The sequence below is a fragment of the Leptosomus discolor genome, chromosome 7 (assembly GCF_034619465.1).
Source record: "Leptosomus discolor isolate bLepDis1 chromosome 7, bLepDis1.hap2, whole genome shotgun sequence".
Lineage (NCBI taxonomy): Eukaryota > Metazoa > Chordata > Aves > Leptosomiformes > Leptosomidae > Leptosomus > Leptosomus discolor.
In genome coordinates, this window is record NC_141397.1 from 38,808,984 (window position 1) to 38,831,815 (window position 22,832).

Consider the following 22,832-nt stretch of genomic DNA (forward strand, 5'->3'; position numbering starts at 1 on the left):
GCTGCTCCCCACAGGACATGCCTGCCAGCCCTGTCACCAGCTTTCTTGCCTTCCTCTGGATGCATTCAAGGACCTTCACATCCTTCTCAAATGGTGGGCCCAGAACTGCACACAGTGCCGAGATGAGGCTGCACAAATGCTGCATACAGTGGGACAATCCTCTTTTGACCAGCTGGTTATGCTGTGTTTGATGCCCCCCAGGAAGCAGTTTGCCCTCTTGGCTCCCAGGGCACACTGCTGGCTCCTGTTGAGCCTGCTGCCAACCAGCACCCCCAGATCCCTTTCTGCAGGGCTGCTCTCCAGCCACTCCTCTCCCAGTCTATGCTTGTGTCCGGTGTTACTCTGTCCCTGGTGCAGGATCTGGCACTTCGACGCACCAAATGTCATGCCATTGATGACTGCCCGATGCTCCCATCTATACAGATCCCTCTTCAAGGCCTCTTGTCCCTCAGCAGTTTCGCTTCCCAGTTTGGCACTGTGAGCAAACTTGTTAATGGTGCGTTCAAGTCCTGCATCCAGATCACTGATAAAAACATGGAGCAGCACTGGTCCCAGGACTGAGCCCTGAGGAGCACCACTGGTGACCCGTCGCCCGCTGCATGTAGCCCCATTCACTACAACCCTTCCAGTTCTGCCTTTCAGCTGGTTCTTCATCCAGTGCACTGTGAACCGACCCATCTCACAGCTGGATGACTTGTCCAGAAGGATGCTGTGAGGGGCAATATCAAAAGCCTTACTAAAATCTTCACTAAAAAGATACTCAAATTGAGGAAACAGAGACAGCGCCTGGGATTTATGGAGGACCAAGCAAGATGCTGCTTCAAAAGGATTGTTCCATAATAATCAGTGACTCCTAAGATGTATAAAAGATGTGTCCAAATATCCTTAATCCTCCCGCAAGTGTCCTTGGTCAGACCATATGGACATGCAGTACAGGTGACACATGCTTGTGAGAGGGCATGCAAAAGTGAAGAGAGAATGAACCTGAGTAGCTTCAGCCTACTTTAAAAATAAGATCACCCTCCCCTTCCACTGGGTCTTGTGCTGACTTCTGGTACTTTCCTCCACCACCATCTTCTTTCTCTCACCCTCCTGCTTCAGTAAGCCTGTATTTTTTATGCATTCTTTGCAATCAGGGATCCTCCTGAATGCCAGACTGGTTGATTTTATTTTCCTACTCTTATTTTCCTGACTATTGCCAGCTTGTCCAAGCTGCTTTTGGGCAACAGCTGCCTTGAACCACTCTGTGGCCTCATCAACTCAAGCAGGGCAGTGGATGTGGACATCAGCCTACCTACTGGCCAGGGAGCCTCAGAATCACCTCCGCCAGTGCAAGGGGGCACCTCAGGAAAATAAATCAGTACTGGTACACACAGAAATCTCTTTTGCCTTCATGCATCACATGTACAGTGCACAGAAAACTCCAGGTGATTTTAACATTATCTCCACCCAGTCTAATGCTGGTTGGGAGGGATACAAATTTTACATCTCTCTGTAAATCATTAGGATAATGGCTCTGGTCCTCTGTGAGAACAAATCAGGACTTGATGTCAAGGTGTGGAATAATTGCTAAAGGTGACTTGGAAATTAAACTTATATTAAAGGTACAGCATTGTTCATACAGTGAGGAAGGGTACAGAACAGAGTGCAGTGGGTATGCAAAGAACCCATTCCCCAGAAGTTTCCAAGGCAACCTTGGGTTTTGGCAACATCAGGGAAGCTCGATACGCTGACTCTGAGAAACGGCACGGAGGGTGGAGCGGAGTGGAGACACCGTGGCCAGGCTCTGTGGTACCACTGCCAGGATGGGAACTTGATGGTACCATGGAACTGAAAACTGCGTATTTGCTACCCTGGGCCAACACTTGCTTTTCAACAAAAGACCGTCCTTTGGGTGAACTTTGCTCACTATAATCTCATTATAATACCAAAACACACTTCCATCCCAAAAGCTACCCACCTTCAAGGTGCAACCACCCCTTTACTGAGCTTGCGCCCTGAATTTTTCTAGTCTGTACCTTTAAAAGTGAAGCGAGAGAATTTTACACCAATCGTAATAAAGGTGTGTATGACTAGAGGAGTCACTCAAACTCCACCTGAAAAGTAAAAAATAGTATAAAAATAGCTTAAGAGAAGACGATGTGAGGGATGATACCATCGATGACAAGTCATGGACCATCTTAGACTTCTGGGATCAGTGGAGGGGCTGAGCCTCTCTTCCTCCCCATAGCAACGCCTTTGGGTAAGACTCGAACATTCAGTTACACCAAGTGCTCCCAGAGAGACTCAGAAATCTCTACAGAGCTGCTTTTATAATTTAGTGTGGTGTGTTTCATAGTCAGGTTGTGTTATTCTTATCTAAACTTGCATGGGCTTTGCAGACAGTGAATTTATCACCGGCAATCCACAGAACTCGTGTATCTGTCACTGCTCCAGTAAACTGCACTGCCATCAATCCAGCTATGTGAGCTCTTGTGAACGCGACCACACTCCTACACGTGGCCGCGGCAGTTTCACTGAGTGCTGCTAGACTGACGGTGCAAGGACTCCATAATCATGACAGTTCAATCATCCATCCAGCCATGCAAGCTGTTAAGCGCCGCCAGACTGATACTGGATGCGACCGGACTCCTAGAGCCGCATTGGGCATCACTTAGATTCTAAGTCCAGCCGCCCCCAGCCCCTCTGGTATCTGAGGACAAGCTGGAAAGCAAGGGGGGTTATTTTCTGCCAAATTTGTTTGCCCTTCAACGCGACACAAGGGCAGACTGCAAGACAAGGAAGAGGAGATAATGGCATGCCTAAAGCCTGACCCTGCCAGACAGATGCCCTGGGATCCCCTCCCTCACCCCAGCTGCTGGCACTTCCCCTCCAAGTGATACTACCCAGAAGTTAGGTCACCAGGCACCCTCTCTTCTCTGACCAGTCCTTCCAGGACTGCAAACCTGTACCTGTGTGCTGTATGTAGGACAACACTGATGCCTACTGGGTCAGCCTGCGGGTCGCACCACTAAAGAGGCCATAATCTGATGCTGTTGTGGGCTTTTGGACCAGCATCCACCAGCGTGGATCAAAACAAGTGAGGGAGAGAAACATTCTCACTTGGAGATGGTGGTATAGCATGCACAGCTTCTTCTCACGTGTCTCCTCACTTGCACAAGTAAGAAAATGCCTCCTCTGGCTGCTGTCACTTCACTAAAAAAATCAGAGCAAGCTAAGGGGAAAGGGAGCTGGAATATCCCCATGCAGTATCTGCATGCTTGGCTTCAGTGTTCAGATTAAATAGGGAACCCACACAGTCAAAACCAGTAACGTGTTCTTCTTCAGAAAGAGGCACCCCTGAAAAGAAGACCCACTTCCCTTACTTGTTCCAGCACACTAAAGAAAGAAAACAAGGAGCATTTCATGTGCTTGCTTGATCCATCAGTTTGTTTACAGCTGAAGTGCAGTGACCGAGCTAGAGCTGCCATCCCTGTGTGACAGTATCTGCTTGCTTCTCGGTGTCCGGTGCTCTCAGGAACCAGAGGGCAGCATCTTGTACGGATTGAGGATCCCTTTGGGGTCTAACATGGCTTTGAAACGCTGCATTAGACAGACTGCCTCGCTGGGTTTGCTGTACCGAATGAATTGCTTTTTCTTGAAGCCCAGTCCATGCTCTGCGCTGATACTGCCATTGTATCTCGCAGTCCACTCGTACACAAATGGCTCAACGGCACCCAGCAGGGAATGGCTATAGGACTCCGCCGTGATGTTCAAGTGCAAGTTTCCATCTCCTGGAAGGAAACATTGCAGAGGTGGGTCTGTGAGAAAAACTCAGTGGCCCTGCAATGCAGACTCATTACAGCCTCCTCCACATTCTCAAACAATAGTGCCTTTATTAGTCCCCAAACTGCAAAAAAGGACAAGTTCGCTGTCCTTCTACAAACATCATGCACAAACCATTCAAGTAGGATCTTTGTTTTTCCATGCTTTCAGCTCAACATTTGAGGAAGTGTTCTGAGTTAAGCTGCTTTCAAATTGCCACTCTTGTGATTTTACAATTCAAACAACTGTGCTGCATTAAGTATTGTCCCACCACCCGAGATGGCACGTCAGACTTCCCCAATGGTATTTCATAATGATCATTAGATTTTACTACGGCCCTTCATCGCTTTGTCTCTCCCCATTATGTTTGTGCAATGTTCTAAACGCACTTTGACACTGTGTCAACAGAAACAAAGGAAGCAGAACATTTTCTCCTTTCACCACTTGTGGGTGTGACGGTATTTGATAAAGCACATAGCTGCTGGGTATTCAGAATACAAAACACTCAAAGATAGACGAAACTTACTGTCACTTCAGAACCTCCTCCTGTACTCCAGCAAACCCTCGCAGTATGCAGCTTAATCCTCAATACCAAGAGGTACCAGAGGCATCCTTTGTTATGCAGCCTTGTCTTTCCATGTCTTTCAAATCAAGCGTGCTGAAGAGCGTTCTGTTCTTTTTTCTTGTGTTTTCTTTTTTTTTAAACAGAAGAGCTCTGCTAAGCTACCAATTTACCTACTTGTAAACCAAATTAGTTTCAAAGCATTCTGACAAATGTACTGTCCTTTCTGTGCGTTACCTTTATCACTTTCCTTTGGAGGGTTAATGGCTCAGACAAAATTGATTTCCAAAACGACTAATCACTTTGGACAACAAAGTGTTTATCTACCAAATCTGACTAAGAACATAAATCAAATTGATGGTCCAATTAAACCACCTACATATTTAAATAGAAAGCACAGAGCAAGATACAAATGACCAGTCCAGTGGCCGGCTGGCTAGCGACCTGCCATTAATACACGGAATACAGTCTGAAAGCAATGAAACTGAAACACAAAGATCCTTACACACCCTCCTCTTCTGACAGATCTCAGGTATTTAGTCTACGCCTCTCACTAATCTAAAAACAACCTTTAAAACTACTAGGAAGTTCCACAGCAAAACCTGGAGCATAGAAGAGCAATCACCTCCTTTCCCAGCACCCACACTTACCCAAGTGGCCGTAGCCCACCACGTTTCTGGCACTCTGGCCCAGCCGAGCCCTCATGTCAGTCACAAGCTCATAGAGCTTTCCCACAGGGAGAGAGATGTCATATTTATAGACATAGCCATCGTGAGTGAGGGCCTCTGTGATCCTCTCCCGCAGGCTCCACAGCATCTGATGAACCAAAGAAATCCAAATAAACCAAGTACCTCTTGGGTTCCATGCTTTGTGGCATGGTGGGGAAAAAGAAGTGGGGATGTGCCCCCCCCTACCGAACTGCAAGGGTTGGTTTGGGAACTGGGGCTGGAAGAAGCACAGGTCAGTGGAAAATACTCGTGCTCACTAGGCAGAGACAAATCGCTGTCCTTCTCACTGGGACACTATGTGTCCATCTTGTTCCCTGGGACCAGGAAGTCTCTGGCTCCAACACACTGTCACACTGGCCTACAGGCCTTTGCCCACTCTGGGCCTCGCTGTCAACTCAGCTTCTGGTTTTGACAGTTTTCAGGCAGTTTGGGTCCTACCCCACCAACTACTGAAAGATGCAATTCATTATTCTGATCTTTTTAAAAGGGGAAACCCCAAATAGGCCTTCTGGGAAGAGTCAGCAGTGTAAGTATTCTTATTCTCTCTTAGCATTCTTACTCAATATGCCAAATAAGCTACCAGATCACTCAGCGACTATTATACTAAACGTCAGTCTAAACATTTACCTGTTAAAAATATAAATCCAAGTAGAGAATCATGTCAAAGAGATTTGCGCAAGAGGAAACAATGACTTGCCTTTATTTTCTTATCATCTGTTGCCACAGTTCCATCAGTGACCAAACCAGAAGCCATGGCCTGTTCTAGGAAGTTGTTCAATTTTTCTTCATCATGGGTTGAGTCAGAGCCTGAAGTTTCAATTAAAACATAAAAAGGGCTGCCTGAAAGTGAGGGAGAACAGAATAAGCAGATGCTCTGGAATAAGAACACAGGAATTTAGCGCAGGTTCCGGAGCCTTCCCCAAGCTTGGCCCGTTTCATGATGTCACTCAACTGCCCAGATTCTCTGGTGCCAGGCAGAAGGGCAGCCCAAGCGGCAATATTTTATCTGTAGGGCACTTCACTTACATGCTCTACCCTTTACCTAGCCACTACTTTTCAGAAAATCAGCAGTTTTGTTGGAACAAGTAGAAGTAAATGTCCTATTTTTAAAGACTTCCACCAAACGTGCTTGGAACTGAATACTGGGTACAGAAATTATGAAGGATGCCCACATGCTTACTGACATAAATATATATCTCTCTAAAATTAGGCTAAAAATCCCCAAGCAGTACAACCTCTCCTTCTACAGCATGAGTGACATTGCTACCTGCCACTGGGCTGGACAGCTTGAGATGTCTCTCAACCAACTCCATGCACTTCTCATCCATGAACTCATAGGCAGACAGGATCTCTCCCAGCATGGCTCTGCAGGTTGTAAACGTTTCCAGAACCTTCGCAAAACTCTGTAACCCTTCAGAGAGAACAGAGAGGGGAATCAGGAACAAAAAACAGCCCAGCAAAACCTTGTAAAAAGTTTTTAAAAGTCTATCAGGCTTTGAGTCATCTTTCCCATCTCCAGAAAATGTAAATCGCTACCCTGCACGGGTTTCAATCAGCAGTTCCTGTAAAGGTTTGAGCTGGGAAAGGTTTCAGAGCAGAACGGTAGGAGGAGATAGCGATTAGTCTTTGTTGTGGCAAGGACCTCTTGAACACTCTGAGAAGTTCGCATCAACATGTCTGCCTCACCCTGAATCCTCAGAAAAGGCAAGAAGGCAACCCAAGAAATATCTGAAGGCCACTGTGAAGAGTCCAGGCAAATTCTGGGGTCCACTGCACATATCCTACAAGTCTGTCAGCGCTTGGAATCTACTCATCCCTTCCAAGGGAGTTGAGCTGTCTGCTCTCAAGGCCACATCTGATATGAGCAAGCTGTCTGAGAAGGCCCTTGTGGCCTTGGAGGTTTTTGAGATTAAAAAAAACAGTCCCTTTGAAGGCTCCCCACAAACAGCTCTGTTAAAAAGCCTCAGCAGGAACACCCCTGCTGAGGCTCACTCAGGAGCAGCTTTTAAGCAACTGTGCCTGGCCACATACCCTGCTGATCCAGGCCCTGACCTGCAGACTTGACTTCTCAGCCTTGCCTTGTCACTGTGGCCTCACTATGGGTGCTGGATTGCGGCTGCCTTTGCCTACTGTCACCAGCCTTGCCCTGCTCACCTTGCTCAAGTACTGTCAGACCAGGCCCTCGGCAGTGAGGGCACTGTCCTGCCTGCCTCTTCATTCTGCCAAGCTCCTGGCTCCCCTGCCCTTGCAGGTATTTTACACCTTTGCCCCACAGACATAAAACAGCCCCACAGGTATTTTAACATACAGCACCACACTATTTCTCAGAAACAAGCTGATGCTGGTAGTCCAGCTCAGCAGGCTGACCATCTTCTCTCCAATCCTATTCCCTTCCCAGCCTCTGAAATCAGGTGTGAAGTTATTAATGTCAGCTCCTACCTAGGAATGCCAGATTCACAGCCTTAGGTTTCTGAGGACAGAGTATGGAGACAGAAGTGATAACTCCCAAGGTCCCCTCAGAGCCGATGAAAAGTTGCTTCAAATCATAGCCAGTGTTATCTTTGCGCAGAGACGTCAAGCAGTCCAGTGCTGAGCCATCAGCCAGCACCTGTGGGAATACAGTCAAAAGCACCGACGTAGAAATCTGCTGTCATAAGCTTCTCCACTACCAAGCTGACGAAAAGCTGCCACTAGCCTTGAGCAGAAGACACCAGCTACAGCCTGTTCCCACAGTCTCGTCACTGTTCCTCCATTCCCAGCTCTTCCTCCCTTCTATATTCTACATGAGTCTTTTTTCTGCTTCTTTTTTTATGGTGCTGTTTGCACATGTTCCAGCAGGACAAGTAACAACAGAAGATTGAGTCTGCTCCGCTTTTCTTACCAGCGGTGAAGACCAGCCATTCTATGCAGCCCTAACTCCCATTATTCAACAGAAACACGGAACACTAGGTGAAACTGTGAACATAGTTAACCAGAACGAAGTATGCCCTCCACCACCTGAGCCTTAAATCAAGGTTGAATGTCTCTAAGACATGTTACTAAAGGCTGATTTGACACTAGAAGGACTAACCTGAGAGACAAAAGCTCTCCCTCCTTTCTGGGCCTATGCAATAAAATCAAACCAGGCTTTTGTTACCCACCCAATTTATTTCCTATTAGCCCTCTGCTCCCAAGCTCCAAAATCTTTTAGAACCACTAATCTCAGCCTTTACATGCAGAGGCACAGCCCAGTTGGGCAGAAGCAGGCTGAGAAACAGCAAAGCCTCCAGGAGAAAGCCAGCAGCCAAACAAACCCAAAGCGGATGGCTCTATTAAAAGTTGAGTGAGCAGCCACTAGAAGAGAGTGCTGTGGGATGTATTTAGCAGAACGTTCCCCAGACCACCGCTCCATAGAACCAACCTCATGCAGGTAACTTGGGATCACCACATCTCTCCCCACCTTCTTTCCACTTCTCTGGATTAGAAAAACACTAGTACCACTCCTGCCAGTGAGGACAGAGCTGGAAGCTGGAAAATGTGGGAGCAATACAGATGCTACATGCATGGAGACACTTGCTGACCCTTCTCAAAAGGGCCATACGATGAAAAGTTAAGAGTAGGAACCTGGAGAGGAACTTGTCTGCGTAATAGATAGCTAAGGGCTAGGACAGCAGGTAAATGGTAAGAAGCGGAGGTTCACACACGGAAGGGAACTGCCAGTTACTTGCCTTACCACTTCCAGTCCTAGCACTGTCCCTCGGAGAGAGCCGTATCTCAAGAGCCGTAAGCCTCCAGCATTTGTAGCCACATTACCACCAATGTGACAGCTACCTTTTGCTCCCAAGTCAAGCGGCATGATAAACCCCTGCTTCTCCAAGTACTCGTTGAGTTTCTCTAAGATGCAGCCAGCTTGGCACACAAGGATTCCTGAAACATAAATGTTCTGCTACAAGCTGATGCCCAAGAAGAAGGTGCCTTATCAAGAGGTGGGATAAGTACATGCAGATGCAAATGCCTCTTCCTCCAAAACTTTCTGGGATTCAGTTTAAAGGCACAAGGAGTCTGTGCATGCTACAGGGCATTGTCCTACCCCTCCTCGAGCCTAGGGGGCCTTTGCCACTGCCTTAACATCTGGTCATCCACAGCTCTGGACTGGTAAAACACAATGATATTACGTATATGTCTGCCTGTTGTTCTCCCTCTCTGTTTCAAACACTGGCATACTCAAACTAGCCTGATTCCTAGCTCTCCAAATCAAAACAATGCATAAGTTTTCTCCATCCCTCCCTTCCCTCTGCTAGTGTAGTTATCAGGTACCACCTTCAACACTGTCATTCTGCTCCACCTGCTGGGTTTCTCATTTAATTTAAGAACAGATAATAGGATGCCCACATTTCTCTTCTTTCTTCCTTGCTGTTATACCCTAGGGATTACATCAGCAGCAGAAACCTGGATGAAACAAACCTTTGACGCCCCTTATGAAGCTGCTGAGCTGAAGCTCGCTGATCCCGCAGTTACCAGGAAAATGGCTGGTTTAGGGCCTGGGGCTTATTTCTGTGCCTCAGGTCTCTACGATATTTACCAGACACCTTGTCAAAGCTGATGATCCTGTTCATGAGAACAGTGGAGAGAATGATCTCATCAAAGACAGGAACGCTGCCCCCAACGAGGCCTGTGTTACCCCCCTGTGGGTTCACTGCCAGGTTCCTCTCATAGCAGTACCTGGAAAGAAAAAGGTTTCTGAAGTCTTACGCATTTTAAGGCCATAATCTAGGCTACCACAAGAGTTTCACCTCCACATGAACATCTATGCTGTGACGGGGCTCAATGCTCCTTAAAATTAAGCAGCATTTAGCCTAAAGATTAAATTGATACAAAGGCACAGTTTCACTGCAGAAGTGAGAAAGCACAACTCCTTGCTAAACTCACCCCAGCACTGAGCAAAGGAACGAACGCTTGGTGTCACCCTGTGCACATCTACAGATCTGCCACACAACATCTGCCTGGAACTCACCACCCCCTCAGTTTATATGCAAGTATTTATGTAGCAGTCTGTGTGAACAACCTGGCTTCCTCAGCGACCTCTGACAGATGACCTCTGCAAGTGGTTTACGACATTACTGCCCTCCTCCTCCCCTCAAGAAATTAACGCCCTGTAGCTACAAAGCATGTGCATCTATGCCTCAGCTGCTTTGCCCCCTAGCCTGCCACCTCCCTGCAAAGCACCACCCATCACATCCTCTCCAAACTCGCAGAAGTTCTTGCACAACGGGTGGCACAAAGCCACGCTGCACCAGCACTTACTCAGAAGCCCCAACTGTACCGTGCTCCGTGTATTTGTTTTAACAGAGCTAGGAGCAGGTTCATGCAGCTTTTAGCCCTTCAGCCAAACGGCGATCCTGCATACCAACGCCGAACTGCAGCCAGCGAACCGGGGAAGTGTTCTTACTGTCCACTTGATTTAGTGGACAAAACATCTAGCTCCTCAAACTGCCTGATTCTGGCCCAACCTTCTTTACCTTTTCAAACAGACCTTCCCAAATCCTTCAACACAACTGCTCCTCTTGAGCACTGGTACAACATCTAATTTTGACAATTTAGAAGAGCAGAAAAGTCATCAATACTGAATCCACTTGCTTCTCTCTCTCCCCTTCCTTTTCTCTGCTCCACACTAAGCACTCCTGAGATCCTTCTGCTCAAAGCCATCAACATTGTTTTGATAAGTCTGCTGCTGCCCACTTAGCCTTTACAAAGCCATCTGGCCAGGAAAGACAAAGTTTATTTTGGAAAACAAATGAAAGTTGGGCCTTTGTTTCTGCCTGATACTGACATGACACCATCACCCCTGGAAAGCCGAGGGCCAGGGAGAGCACTGGGCCTGGGAAATACAAGGCACAGGTGGAAGTCCCTTTCTGCCTTGACAAATTTCAGCTAAATGAGAACATTCCTAATTAGGAACCTGTAGGTTTTTTAGATGGGCTACACTGCCTACCCAGCAGCACATGCATACCCCGAGACTAGGAAAAGCACGCAGGTCCGCTGGAACAAAAGGTATGTCAGGAAACAGTGGGCAGCCCAAGGGCAGTGGGGATACAAAGAGAAGGGAGAGCTAAAGTCACCACAAGATACGCAGTCAGGAAAAAAAACAAACAGCTTCAGCAATTCCAATGCTCGAGCAATTCCTGCCTGAACATCTAGAAGTTCCCTTCACCTGCTGGATCCTCCCTGACTAAACCTCAGTTTCCTTGCCACAAAGCCCAGCAGAAAAGGTGCACGTTACCTGAGGACTTGAGACACCTCTGCTGTTGTCTGGGGCTTCAACATCAGCTTGCTACAGCCTGCAATGAAAGCAAGGGACTCTGAAGACAGAGGTCAGAAAGAAAAAGGTGGTAAAATGATGTCCGAAATAACAACACTCCCTCCACTGCGAGGGAGAGGCGTTTTAACCACTTTTAAAACAAGCAATTTCAACAGTGGGCTTTCCCTTAAAGCACTGTAAAAACTTTGTATGTATACATAGACTTGGCTGCCAGCAGAGGCAATAGGCAAGGTTTTATATTCTCATGAAACCTTTCACAAAAGCAACAGAAAATTCACAACACTTGCTTTCGGAGCTTCAGCCAAAACTGTTGAGTGAATCGATTTGATTCAGGAAAAAAATTAATTAGTAAGTTAACACGGCTTAGATTTTTTAAATGAAAGCCTGAAAGGTTACCAGACATTAGGTAATTCTCAAAGGAATATTTTCCATCAGGAAAACTCATTTCAGTCTGAAAAGACGCGATCTGCTAGAAATAAAGATGAGATTTTCTTTGGCAGACTTTTCACTCTGGTATGTTAACAGAGGCAGAGAGGTGTTCTCAAAATCAAAAAAAATAAACAAACACACGTACCTTGGACTGATTTAAGCCAGTCCACATTATAAGGTTTCAATTCCTCCGGGTTTGTGATGACTCTACCTGGCAGTATGCGCTCAAAGAAAGCCACATCGCTGTCAGACACGTGGGAGAAGGGCAGCCGCTGCACCCTGTAACGCTCACTAGTCAGCATGACTTCCTGGCAGCTGGAGGAGGCTGTGTGGAGCACTCTCCTGCCCCAAGGCCTCGCACCCCACGGCCTGGAAACCACACGCGTGGGCGTGCCCGGCTGCGGAGGCATTCCCCGTGCAGAAGCCACGCTCTGCTGAGCCAAGATCCTCCCGTGGAAGCTCGTCAGCCATCTTAGCCGAGTCCAGCGACTCCACAGCGAGCAGCGGCAAACCGCAGAAGACATCCCCGGGATCACCCTAAAAAGCAGAGGTGTAGCTCATCTGCAAGCTCCCCATCTCCTGCCCGGGCTCTGGGGGGGTTCATCTCCCTCAGGAAGCAGCTGAGGCGCTCCCCCAGCCCCTCTACGTGTGACAGCCACCCAGGGGATACCCGGGGGTGGGGGGACACCCATGGCATAGCGCCTCAGACAAGCAGCTCTCCCTTTCTGACCAACCACCCGCCAAACCCCAGACGGGACCCGGCAGCCTCACGCACCCCTCGGGGTGAGGTGTGGGGGGGGGCACGAACCCGTCCCGCCCGCCCCGCTTCTGGGCGCGGCAGCGATGGCAGGCTGGGGCTGAGGCACCGCCGCCGTCCCGGGCGTCCCGCCGCTCCTCGCGCGCTGCGCATGCGCGCAGCGCCGGCGGGCGGCAGCAACCCCTCGCGGCAGGAGGCCGCCGCTGCTCCCCCAGCGCTCCTGTGCCGCCGCAAAACGCTCCCGTCCGGCTTTATTCCCAAAAATACTTTATTTATAATATATCCGTTATCTGTTACATGATCCAAAAATACAGATGTACATTTTTACTTTACATTCCTTTTTTTTTTTTTTAATAAAAAGCTTTATATTCTCATCCATTTACGAAGGGAACACAGACCTGACTCCTTTAAAAAAAATAGAATGATCAGGTTAAAGTACTTTCACCTCCAGTATGGATGAGTGGCAATAAAGCTGAACCCTACAAGGTGTCTCGACAAGCTTCAGTGGAACACTGTTTTGCGTGTGTCACAGCCATGCTCTTCAGAACACGAGCTCTGAAGTTTTCTCCAGAAAAAGTTAATTTAACACTGTACATTCAAAATTCAGGAGAAAGGTTCTAATCCTTTAGTAAGCAATAACAAAGGCTACTAGTATTTCTGTCTGTGAGTTTTACAGATCTCTCAAGCCAGCTGTAGGTGACCAAGAGACGCTCCTGAGCCCGTCAGAGCCCCTGCGCTGGCACTTTCCGAGCAGGAGAGTTTATTGCTGGTATCGGATGTTCTGACACATTCGAGACGCGACGTCGTCAGGAAGAGGAGTATGTTGTACCTCACACCGATCACCATTCCCGCGAAGTATCTTTCCTTTTGATGGCTGATGCTAATAACTTCTAGAGCTTATTTTTCTTTCTGCTTTGCTGGTTAAAAATGGAAAAGGTCTGCTTTTCCGCGCCCCAGAAAGCACTTGCTAACAGAACACACTTTGCCGTCCCGTCTCTCTTTCCTGAGCCGAGGGCGGTCAGCTCTGCACTTACTCATCCGTAGCTGTGCACTTCCCTAAGGGCATGTTTCCAGCAAGACCTCAAGAGGTGCAGAAGAATTTTGAGATAGTTTCAAATCAAATGCTAAACCTACGGTGACACCACCGCTAATAAAGCCTTGAGGGGGCGGGGAGGAAGAAAGAGAAGAAAAAGTCATATATACTACCACTGAATGGAAGGGTAAAATAAAACCTGAAATGGCATCATCACTAGTCTTCAGGACGCAGTAACAGTCCTACATTAATCCAGTGTAGCAGGTCAATGAGGTACAGGGCTCGCTCCCTGGTTTTACTGAATTACAGGCTGGCTCATGAGGTATTGCAAGTAAATTTGCTCTCAAGAGGCAGAAAGAAAAAAAGGGGGGACTGACTATTTCTAAGTTCAGGGTTGTCTGACTGCTTTTCCTCCTCCTTCCTTCCAGCAATCTGCTTTTAAGTTGCCTGCCCGCTTTCTGGGTGCTATTCCAGAGGCAGCAATGACAAAGGCACATCATCTATGGAAATTCCATACGCAACAGGCAGTGAAGGCACGTGCAACATCACACTTTAGTGACAGGACCCTGGAGACAGGGTTGGTTGGGTTTTTTTCCCCTTAGAAGATGCAATAAATCTAAGTGTTCACAGAAAAGCTGTCTCAGTACCAAGAGGTTTCTTCTACGTCTGTCTTGGCGTACCTGCAGCATCTACAAAGTCCAACAGTGGAAAGCAGGGAAGGCAAATTGGCAAGAGCAGTGTTCTACTTTCTTTCATTGCAAAACCCAAGTAAGAGGGTCAGTGTAACAGGGAAAAACTTTTTCTTTTGGAAACTGTGCCAAAATTTGACTAGAAGTGGGTTTTTTTCCTTCTCTACTGCTTATTCAGATTGTTTTTACAGCAGGACAAAAGCTTATCTGGAAGTTTCTTAACACAGCCTTTATCAAGAGCTCCTGCACAATGGTATGCAAAGTAGTACACAGCCTGCACAGAGCTCCCATCAACACCCATCAGGGACCACAGCCAGCAAAAGTTCATGAACCCTCGTGCCTACTGCTGCAGGGGGGTTTGGTTTGGGGCTTCCCCCCCCACCAGCAGAACCACCTTTCTGCACAACATCTTCTGTTGTAGGCAGGGAGATATATACGAAGACAAGAATTCTCTCCCCTCTTCCCTCAACTCCTGCAGCCACTGTAATTCAGAGGAAGGAAAAAACCAAAAAGACTTGTTTTCCTACTCCTGATTTCCTTCTCTTCCTTCCCCTACCGTGATGACCGCAAGGATTCACATTCAAAGTCTGAAAGGCAGCTTAAAGAAGTCAAGAACGTGCAAATGTGCCTCCGCTAAAAAAACCCAGACAAGTCATTTGAAAACATTCCTGCTCAAGAGCCTTCTTCAATAGCAGTGCTGCACAGCAAATGCTATTCAAAACCCCCCACCAAGCTACCACACGGGCCCCCTTTCAGCTCTGCCACACCATCCTGGCAGTGCGCACATTGGGTCCTTGCCCTAAAGCCTGTTTTCCTGATTTACCCAGATGCAACAAAGGCAAAGACAAGCAACAAAAATCAGGCCTTCATCTTCTTTCACGAATAAATCTGACCTTCTAGCTCTGTAAGAATACTGTAGGTTTCATCTTCACAGTAAGGTACCTGAAGGATCTTCCAAGACATGGCAACAGCCAGGAAAGGCAATGCCCTCTCTCAGTATTACTGTCACATGCAGGACAATTCCTTTGCTATTCAAAGGTTTTCTCCCCTCAAAAAAAGACAAAGCTTTTCTACAAGGAGGCAAGAAGTCAAATGGTTTGCCTCTGTTAAGGTTCATGTGAATGAGGGCAAGATCAAGTAAAATAAAGGCAGTCTAAAGGCAGACAGAAGAAATTCCCCAAAAGAGGTTTGATCTCACCTCTCCCATCCCTGCCCTGTCAAAACTAAGCTCAGTACTCAGCTTTGAGAAAAGGGACACTGGAAACAGTTAACCAGCTCTCCTGTTCCTTTCTGTACTACAAAACTGCACAACAGACTTCACATCTGAACAACAGAGCCTACTTCCTTCATGTAGGCTACACTGGAGAAAATTTCTTCTTCTCTGCCACACCACGCTCCAGGCCTAACTTTTGATGATGGCACCACGCTGAAGATATAGGCATTTCGTTCTCCTGCGATGCCTTATGTGGTTTCACAGACTCCTATAAACTAGCAGAGACTACAGCTACCAGCTGCCCTGGCACTTCATAGCAACACTGATTTCAGTGCTGTGCAAATGTGACATAAATAAAATCCCTGTGGCAAAGGGACTTTGGACGCCCTCCCAAAGTCTTTTTCTTATGAAAGAACAGGATTTATAACTGGCCACTGGACAATTAAATATCACACCAGAAAAAGAAGGAAGGTAGGTTAAAAAAAGAAGAAAAAATTCAAAGATAATATTGCATCATGAAGGAAGGAATATATTAAATTCTTGCCTCAAAGGATTTACTCCCCTCTACTCCTTACTTCTTTTTCTTTCTTTCCTGAACACAACGAGGACAAAACCTACAGGGAAAAAGAGGCAGTAATTAGTTCCTGAAGTTAACAGCACATAGCCCAAAGACTCTTTTTATTATCTGGGAACAAGTGGGTGGGAAGGTGGTTTAAAAACAGCCAACTTAAGTAACTGCAACAGTTTCTATGACATGCAGAAGCCTGGACAAATAGGAAAGGAACTGTACCAACTCGGGTGGACTGGAGGGACAGACAGCACCAGAAGGCTTCCAGGGATCACCAGCCCCTCACTGCTGTGATTCACCTTATTTTTCATTCACCTAGAAGTTACTCCAAATAACTCCAAGTTTGTCACACAAGTTTCCTCCACAGGCAAAAGAAAAAGAGATAGATTCCTCCAATTCCTTCCTTCCTCTGTCTCCAGTGATTGCAGCTCACTTCCACTTAAGCCTGTTCCTGACAGGCATCTGGTTCATGGACAGCAGCCCATTAAACAGCAACTAAGCACAGAACAAGCCCATGAGTCTTTCCAAGATGAGCACATATATAACCAAAACATAGAGCGGTCTTCAAACTTTGCTTCCAAAGCAAAGAAAATAAAAACAGGTCTCTTCTCAATTTTAACCACAGCCACAACTATGGGCCAATACAGCAAACCTGAGATCTAATGTGTACACATTTATACAAGCCTCAGATCAAGAACTGTTCTGTTTATCACGCAATTTTGCATGTGCCCAGGTCCTTGTTTTGCTCCCACCAGAATCTGAGACTGCCATGGATGCAGACTTTAGGAAGAAGGTTCCCCTTGTACCTTCTACCTTCACACAAACACAATCCCAAACACTCTGATGATGAGAACAAAGCTCCTCTGTCACAAAATGTCACAACGGGGTTTTAATTCCTATGGTGATTCTCTTTGAGGCAAATAGTAGCCTGCTAAAAATCAAAAAGCTGTACGTTGTCATGCTTACCATTTCCCTTTTGGTTTGGTGGTGAGGTCTACACAAGCAAAGTGGAACCATTCAATGGGGCACTGCAAAACAGAAAAGGAAAAACCCACAGAGGAGATGCTTAGTGTTTCACATTTTGTACAATCTAATTAGGCAAGTACCCCCGCCCTTGGACTTCACAGAGTTGTGAGGTAGCGAACATCCGAAAATAAATCCTCTCAAGTGCTTACCTCTTGGTTATCACAGCCAATCATTTCACCATAGGACACCTGGTGACACAAGCAGTAGGTAGGTTCATTGGGGTCCACTGGCATGTCAAGAACATCCGAGGGATGCACCGACAGGATGGTATCAGCAAACTCAGATCTGCAGGCAAGGACAGGTTGTTCAGGACAAAACGCTCTTCAGTCGCAGGCAACACCACGTTTCCAAGATCTAAATCCCACTTGGGAAAATTAGTTTTTAACAGTATCTTCCCTAAAACATACTGACCCCACTTTAGAGTTTCTATGACATTATCAGATATCATCCAATAATTAAAATCGTAAGCTAGGTTTGATCAAACATAAATCATGAGCTTGGCTATGAAGGATTAAAAGAAGGATTTGTAGATGCCAAGACTACAGTAAAAAAATTAACGTAGAAATCACTTCTGCTTGTGGAAAGAAGAATCTGCTGTGTTTCCCCAGTCTGTTTCAATCCATATTCTTTTCTCCTTGTCACATACGGGCGAATCCTCTTGCTCTGACACGAGTGTATTAAGTTGACATGTCAGTCAGTCACTGGAAACTATTTTTAGTTTTCTGCTCCTCCATTTAGCCCTCTGAAAATATGAGAATGAACGGAGCCCCTTTAATACAAGTCATCTCCTGGAGAGAGAACATGCTTTCTTCCTTGCATCACAGAAGCAAATTAGATTATTCAAGACTATCTAGGACACAATTCTTTAAAAACAATCCCCCAAATTCTCCAAGATTTCTAGAACAACAGTAAGTTTTTGTCCTGACAGGCAAGTTTTTCTTTCAACAATCAAGACCACAAGCAACTGTTAAAAATAGCTGCGGGACAAAAATCAAAGCTATTTTCTCCCAGCTTGCCAATAGCAAGGGAGACAGAGCTCATCCTTCCAGTCAGAGGGCATTCTGAGCATGCTGTTTCCACGTGTCAATCCAGGAGTTAATTAACAAAACTGACTCGTCCAAAGCAGGACACTAGTGAAATGGAGTAAAACCAGAACACTAACACTGCTCACCAACCAGACGTGAGGCAGAAATAGGGTAATATGAGCTCGCGGAAAATTCACAAAGTGTCAAGCCAAAGTCACCAGAGCTGTGACTGGGTATGCCTTACCCTCCTTTGAGTTTCTTTTTCTTTGGTGTATCTTCTTCAGATGCTCGCCTGCCTCGGCCGCGAGAGCCTCTTTTATCTTTCTGACTTCGTCCCTCTATAAAGGAAAAAACCCATCGTTTCAACCTGTTTGAATACCAGAAACATCCCCAGATGTCCTCATTTTTGGTGCATTGTTTTGAAATCCTTATTTCATACATAATTGAATATGAATGCTGATTCTTAAATACATGTTTATGCCACAAATATGCCAAACTGGCAAATTGCACAACTGAGCACTGAACTCCTGCGTTTGCAGGTTTGGCAATTAAATCACTGCAGCACAATGTTAGCCCGTATCATTGCACAAGATATAAATAGCATCGTGTGTGATTAGATATGCTGTAATTTTTTTTTTTTTTAAATCTCAGTATATTTTTAAACACTCAGCCAGGTCACTCATTTATCTCCACATCGCTCATCTTATTCATAGCTCAAAGGCATAGAGCTGTGCTGCTGTTAACCACACTCAAATTTCACTGTAATCACACGAGACTTCCAGTACACACTACAGAAAGTGATACCTTCCTCTAACTCAATTTTCTTCCTGCTGTTCTCAGCTTAATTAGTACTCAAATTCTGGCAAAAGGAGGAAAATGAGCACATCTCTCCTCAAAAGGAGCTTACAACTTGCTCATTAACAGGTCAAGCCTGAAACCAAGACTGTTACACTCAAGAGCTGCAAGAACATCAGTTCAGTTTTGTCACTGTTAGTTCCCCCTCGGCCAGTGGCCCCGTTACAACCAGTAACCACAGGCCACCTCAGGATGATCTGGCAAGCAGAGATAGCAAGTTAGACCCTAGCACTAGATCTTTTTTCATCTGTTTATTGCCCACTAGAACACTTTAAATATTTGAGAAGCACTAAAAACAAGTAGAGAAGTACACTACAGCGTACTGCTTTTCTTCCTCCAGAAATAACAGCCTTTCTGTCAGACACCCTCCATGCTGGAAAAGGCTGACAACCACAAACAATTTACTCACTTTTCAGGCTTCGAGATCCAGGGCTTTCAAAGTCACTGCCTTCCAGTTTATCTTTCAGATCTGCTTCAAAGCGCGCCAAGTCTGCATCCAGCCGGCGGATATGCTTATCCACCTGCACAGAAGGGGAAACCACAAACTGAATTAAAAAAAAAAAAAATTGAAAATCCCCAAATGAAAACAGGAAGGTCTGTTATCGGCATGAACAGGAGTAGAATACTTCAAAGCCAGGCCTGAAAGGGGTACCAAACTAGAAAAAGGGAAATTGTACACGCAAAGGGATTTAAGGCAGATAGAAAAAGAAAACAGGCAAAAGAGGAACCAATTCCTCTACAGACAAAGAGGAAGGAAGGAAAAGGGAGGTGGCATAAAGGAGAGTCAAAGCAACTCAGACTAAAGGTTTGCAGAACAAAACAAGACTATGAGAGCTATTAAAAAGAATGGTTTTCTCCCTGCCATTTTCAAAATATGTTCTTCAACTACTGCCCATGAAATGTGTGCAGTAGATCAGTCAATTTTTTCTGGTATTCCACTGGCACACTGTTCAGAGAAATTCAGTAATAAATACAGGCTTCTGCTGCCTATCTCCAATACCAAGTCAACGCACGTCAAGTAACTACCTTGTACTGCCCTGGCTGAAATAACGTCGCTTCGGAACAGAGACGTAGCAAAGGTATTTTAAGCCACCATCCCCAGACTGTGTTGCTGCAATACCAAGTCCTCAAATCAGTTATCTGGGACACTTTTCAATTCCTGCAAAACAGACTTCCTTTTCTGCAGCATTTGATGGCAGCTGCAGATGTAGCAGAACCCAAAGCATCTCTAGAAGCTGGACAAAACACACTAAGTACAGTCAAAAGGATTCCCCTTGCTCAGGTTTTATCTAGGGGATAAAATATACAGAGATAAGCATTATTCATAAGGGACAGCTAAACAGGCACAGAAGAGGGGCAGAAGAAGAAAAAAGTGCAAAGCTGCATCTTAAGAAATGAGATTTTCCCACCAGGTGCATCGAGGAAAGTTTGGCGTCCAATATATGACCAGAATGGTGGAGCTGACAGGTCTGTTTCCTTTGTTTCTTGGAAACCAAAGTCATTGAGCAGATTTCCTTGCATTCCACCACAATATAGTATTGAAGTTGACTTAAAAAAAAACGTTGCTTGCAACTAAGACCAGCCCTAAATAAATTATCAGGTGACAGGGGAGCTGCTGGGGAGGAGGGAGTGGAGTAATGTTGACAACTGAAGTAATCTTAACCTCGACTATTCAGACCACGTGCCTTGGTCAGCAGTAGTAGCTGACTTGCTTAGCACGAGGAGCAAGATTAAGCCTTAGGCCGCAAGCTGTAAGCCAGCAACATGGAGAACTTGGGCTGAACTCTTTCTCGGTCCAAGAAGAACGGCCAGTAGTTTTACATGGCTTTGGTAAATTTTACCTTGACTAACATAATGAAATTGTATAAGTAACATTAATGAAGATTGTACACCTAGTAATATAAATTAGAGTGACTCTTACGATCAAAGGAGAAGAAACTAATTCTTGGAAATGAAGAAAGAGACTGTTCTACCTGGAGTCAGCAGAAGAGGAATGAGATCCAGCAGCAGATGGAACAAAAGATTATGAAACTGTCTAAGAAGGTAAAAGCACCCGCACCAAAACTCCAGCCAAGAGGACAAGCAACCATTCAACAATTCGACTGGACAAGAGACAAATACGTCGGGGAAAGTGGACTGTGAGGGAGTGTCTTCCATGTCCACCAGCAGCCCCACTCCAGAGTATGACTGTTTTTACAAAACTCTCACTGTTGTGATCCTCACCATCTCGTACGTCTGCATGGCCAGCTGGACTTTATCATCGCTGTACTCCTTGCATTTGCTGTAGGCACTCTGGATTTTCTTCAGGTGTTCCACTCGCTCCTGGGGTAACATGTTCTTCACTGATTCAATATAGTCAGCTGCAAGACTGTCAATTTCTGCTTTCTTATCTGAAAAGGAAAGTATACGTACATGAGAAAATTATCTGCCAAAGCAAGAGGTTTTGTTCTTTTACCTCTTTAATGTATTTAGAAAGCCTCTCCTAGCAGTTTTTTGACTTCCCCTGACTCCTTAATGTATGTAAAAAAAAATTAAAAATTGTTAAAGATATTCACTCTTCAACACCTGCGGTATGACCCTGCTCAAGTGCTTTACAGAGGAGGGGCGCAGTTTAAGATCAGAAACTGAACCCATGGGTTCACAACCTTCAACCTCTTTCCCCACACACAGAACCTTACATTTGTTGTACAGCCATTTACCGCTCTAATGGTTCAAACCGAAAATGATTAACGTGCAACCAGATACCAACACAAACATCAAAAAAAGACAAAAAATTGGTCTGGCAAGACACACAGCAATCCACAACGCAGCAGATATGGAAGTACATTCAAGCAAGGCCACCTGAGGGGCCACCTCGTACAGGCATCACGCAGCTACAACTTAACACGCAACTACTGAAAAAAAAATCTAGTCCTGTGAGCTGTCACCCTCACAGAAAAGGAACAAACATTGCACAGCACTCGGGTTGAGAAATGGAAGAGCCGCAGAGGGGAGCCACATCCTCAAAAGCCGAGTCTCCCCACGGCTCCTACCCCTCGGTCGAGGGTCTCTTGTCTTCGCTGCCTGAAATACCTGAACACACCTTCTGTTCTCTGGTCCAGCTCCCGCATCAGCTGGAAGTTCCTCTGCAGCTCGCAGGGCAGGTTTTCGATACCTGGAACGTAAAGGCCAAGAAACACTCCAGCCTGCTCTGCCCCCGGCAGCCAGCCCTCCTCCGGCGCCGGACCGAGCCGGCAGAGCCCGAGGCCCCGCCGCCCGCGGGGCCCAGCACCGCTTGGGCTCGCCGTTAGCTTTACGTGCCGTGACCTGCCCGTTTACGTCAGGAGAGCCCACGTACATGCACACAGCCCTTGGCGGGACCAGCACGTACCCAGCAGCCGCCTGTTTCCCGCTGGTTATCAGCGGCACCGGAGGAACCGAGCCAAGAGGCCCCCGCGCCGTGACAGGACGCGCGGCAGGCGGCAACCGCACAGCCAGCCATCGCCTCACCCCAGCGCGCGGCCATGACGCACCGCGGCGCCGGCTGATGACGCACCGACACCCGCCCCCCCCCCCCCCCCCCCCCCCCCCCCCCAGCCCTAGCCCATGGCGCAGTTCTAATTCCCGCGCCGCCCCCGCCGCGCCCCCCGCCCCGCCAGTGGCAGTGGCACCCCCCGCCCCGCCAGAGCCGCGCCCCGCGCTCACTGTCCAGGTAGTGCTCCAGGTACATGGCGGTCGCCATCTTGCGGCCCGCGCCCCGCCGCCGCTGCCGCTTCCCGCCGCCTGCCGGGTCCGCATGACAAGGACGGCGGCCCCGGCCTCATCCCATATTCATAGCCCGCCCGGCGCCTTATTGGTCGCCGTGG

General features: G+C 46.9%; 3 protein-coding genes across 5 annotated transcripts; all 3 read right to left on the reverse strand.

Moving 5' to 3' along the window:
- Positions 1 to 1,361: 1,361 nt before the first annotated feature.
- Positions 1,362 to 9,004, reverse strand: D2HGDH (D-2-hydroxyglutarate dehydrogenase). Of its 2 annotated transcripts, none has more exons than XM_009952888.2 (6): positions 8,807 to 9,004; positions 7,534 to 7,702; positions 6,362 to 6,505; positions 5,792 to 5,934; positions 5,017 to 5,182; positions 1,362 to 3,773 (listed from the first exon to the last, which is right to left on the reverse strand). In XM_009952888.2, exons 1-6 carry the CDS (start codon positions 8,927 to 8,929, stop codon positions 3,514 to 3,516), a joined length of 1,005 nt encoding a protein of 334 aa, XP_009951190.2. In that variant the 5' UTR covers positions 8,930 to 9,004; the 3' UTR covers positions 1,362 to 3,513. The 2 variants fall into 2 exon arrangements, with proteins under 2 accessions (XP_009951190.2, XP_086324270.1); XM_086468144.1 differs by having other exon boundaries at positions 8,495 to 8,849.
- LOC147415247 (D-2-hydroxyglutarate dehydrogenase, mitochondrial-like) lies at positions 9,005 to 12,160 on the reverse strand. The gene is made up of 3 exons (XM_086468147.1): positions 11,967 to 12,160; positions 11,354 to 11,411; positions 9,005 to 9,795 (listed from the first exon to the last, which is right to left on the reverse strand). Exons 1-3 carry the CDS (start codon positions 12,121 to 12,123, stop codon positions 9,588 to 9,590), a joined length of 423 nt encoding a protein of 140 aa, XP_086324273.1. The 5' UTR covers positions 12,124 to 12,160; the 3' UTR covers positions 9,005 to 9,587.
- A 668-nt stretch (positions 12,161 to 12,828) lies between these two features.
- ING5 (inhibitor of growth family member 5) lies at positions 12,829 to 22,741 on the reverse strand. Of its 2 annotated transcripts, none has more exons than XM_086468145.1 (8): positions 22,672 to 22,741; positions 22,070 to 22,141; positions 21,211 to 21,377; positions 19,397 to 19,508; positions 18,377 to 18,470; positions 17,257 to 17,392; positions 17,048 to 17,109; positions 12,829 to 16,127 (listed from the first exon to the last, which is right to left on the reverse strand). In XM_086468145.1, exons 1-8 carry the CDS (start codon positions 22,706 to 22,708, stop codon positions 16,085 to 16,087), a joined length of 723 nt encoding a protein of 240 aa, XP_086324271.1. In that variant the 5' UTR covers positions 22,709 to 22,741; the 3' UTR covers positions 12,829 to 16,084. The 2 variants fall into 2 exon arrangements, with proteins under 2 accessions (XP_086324271.1, XP_086324272.1); XM_086468146.1 differs by having other exon boundaries at positions 21,211 to 21,378; positions 22,053 to 22,141.
- Between the last annotated feature and the right edge of the window lie 91 nt (positions 22,742 to 22,832).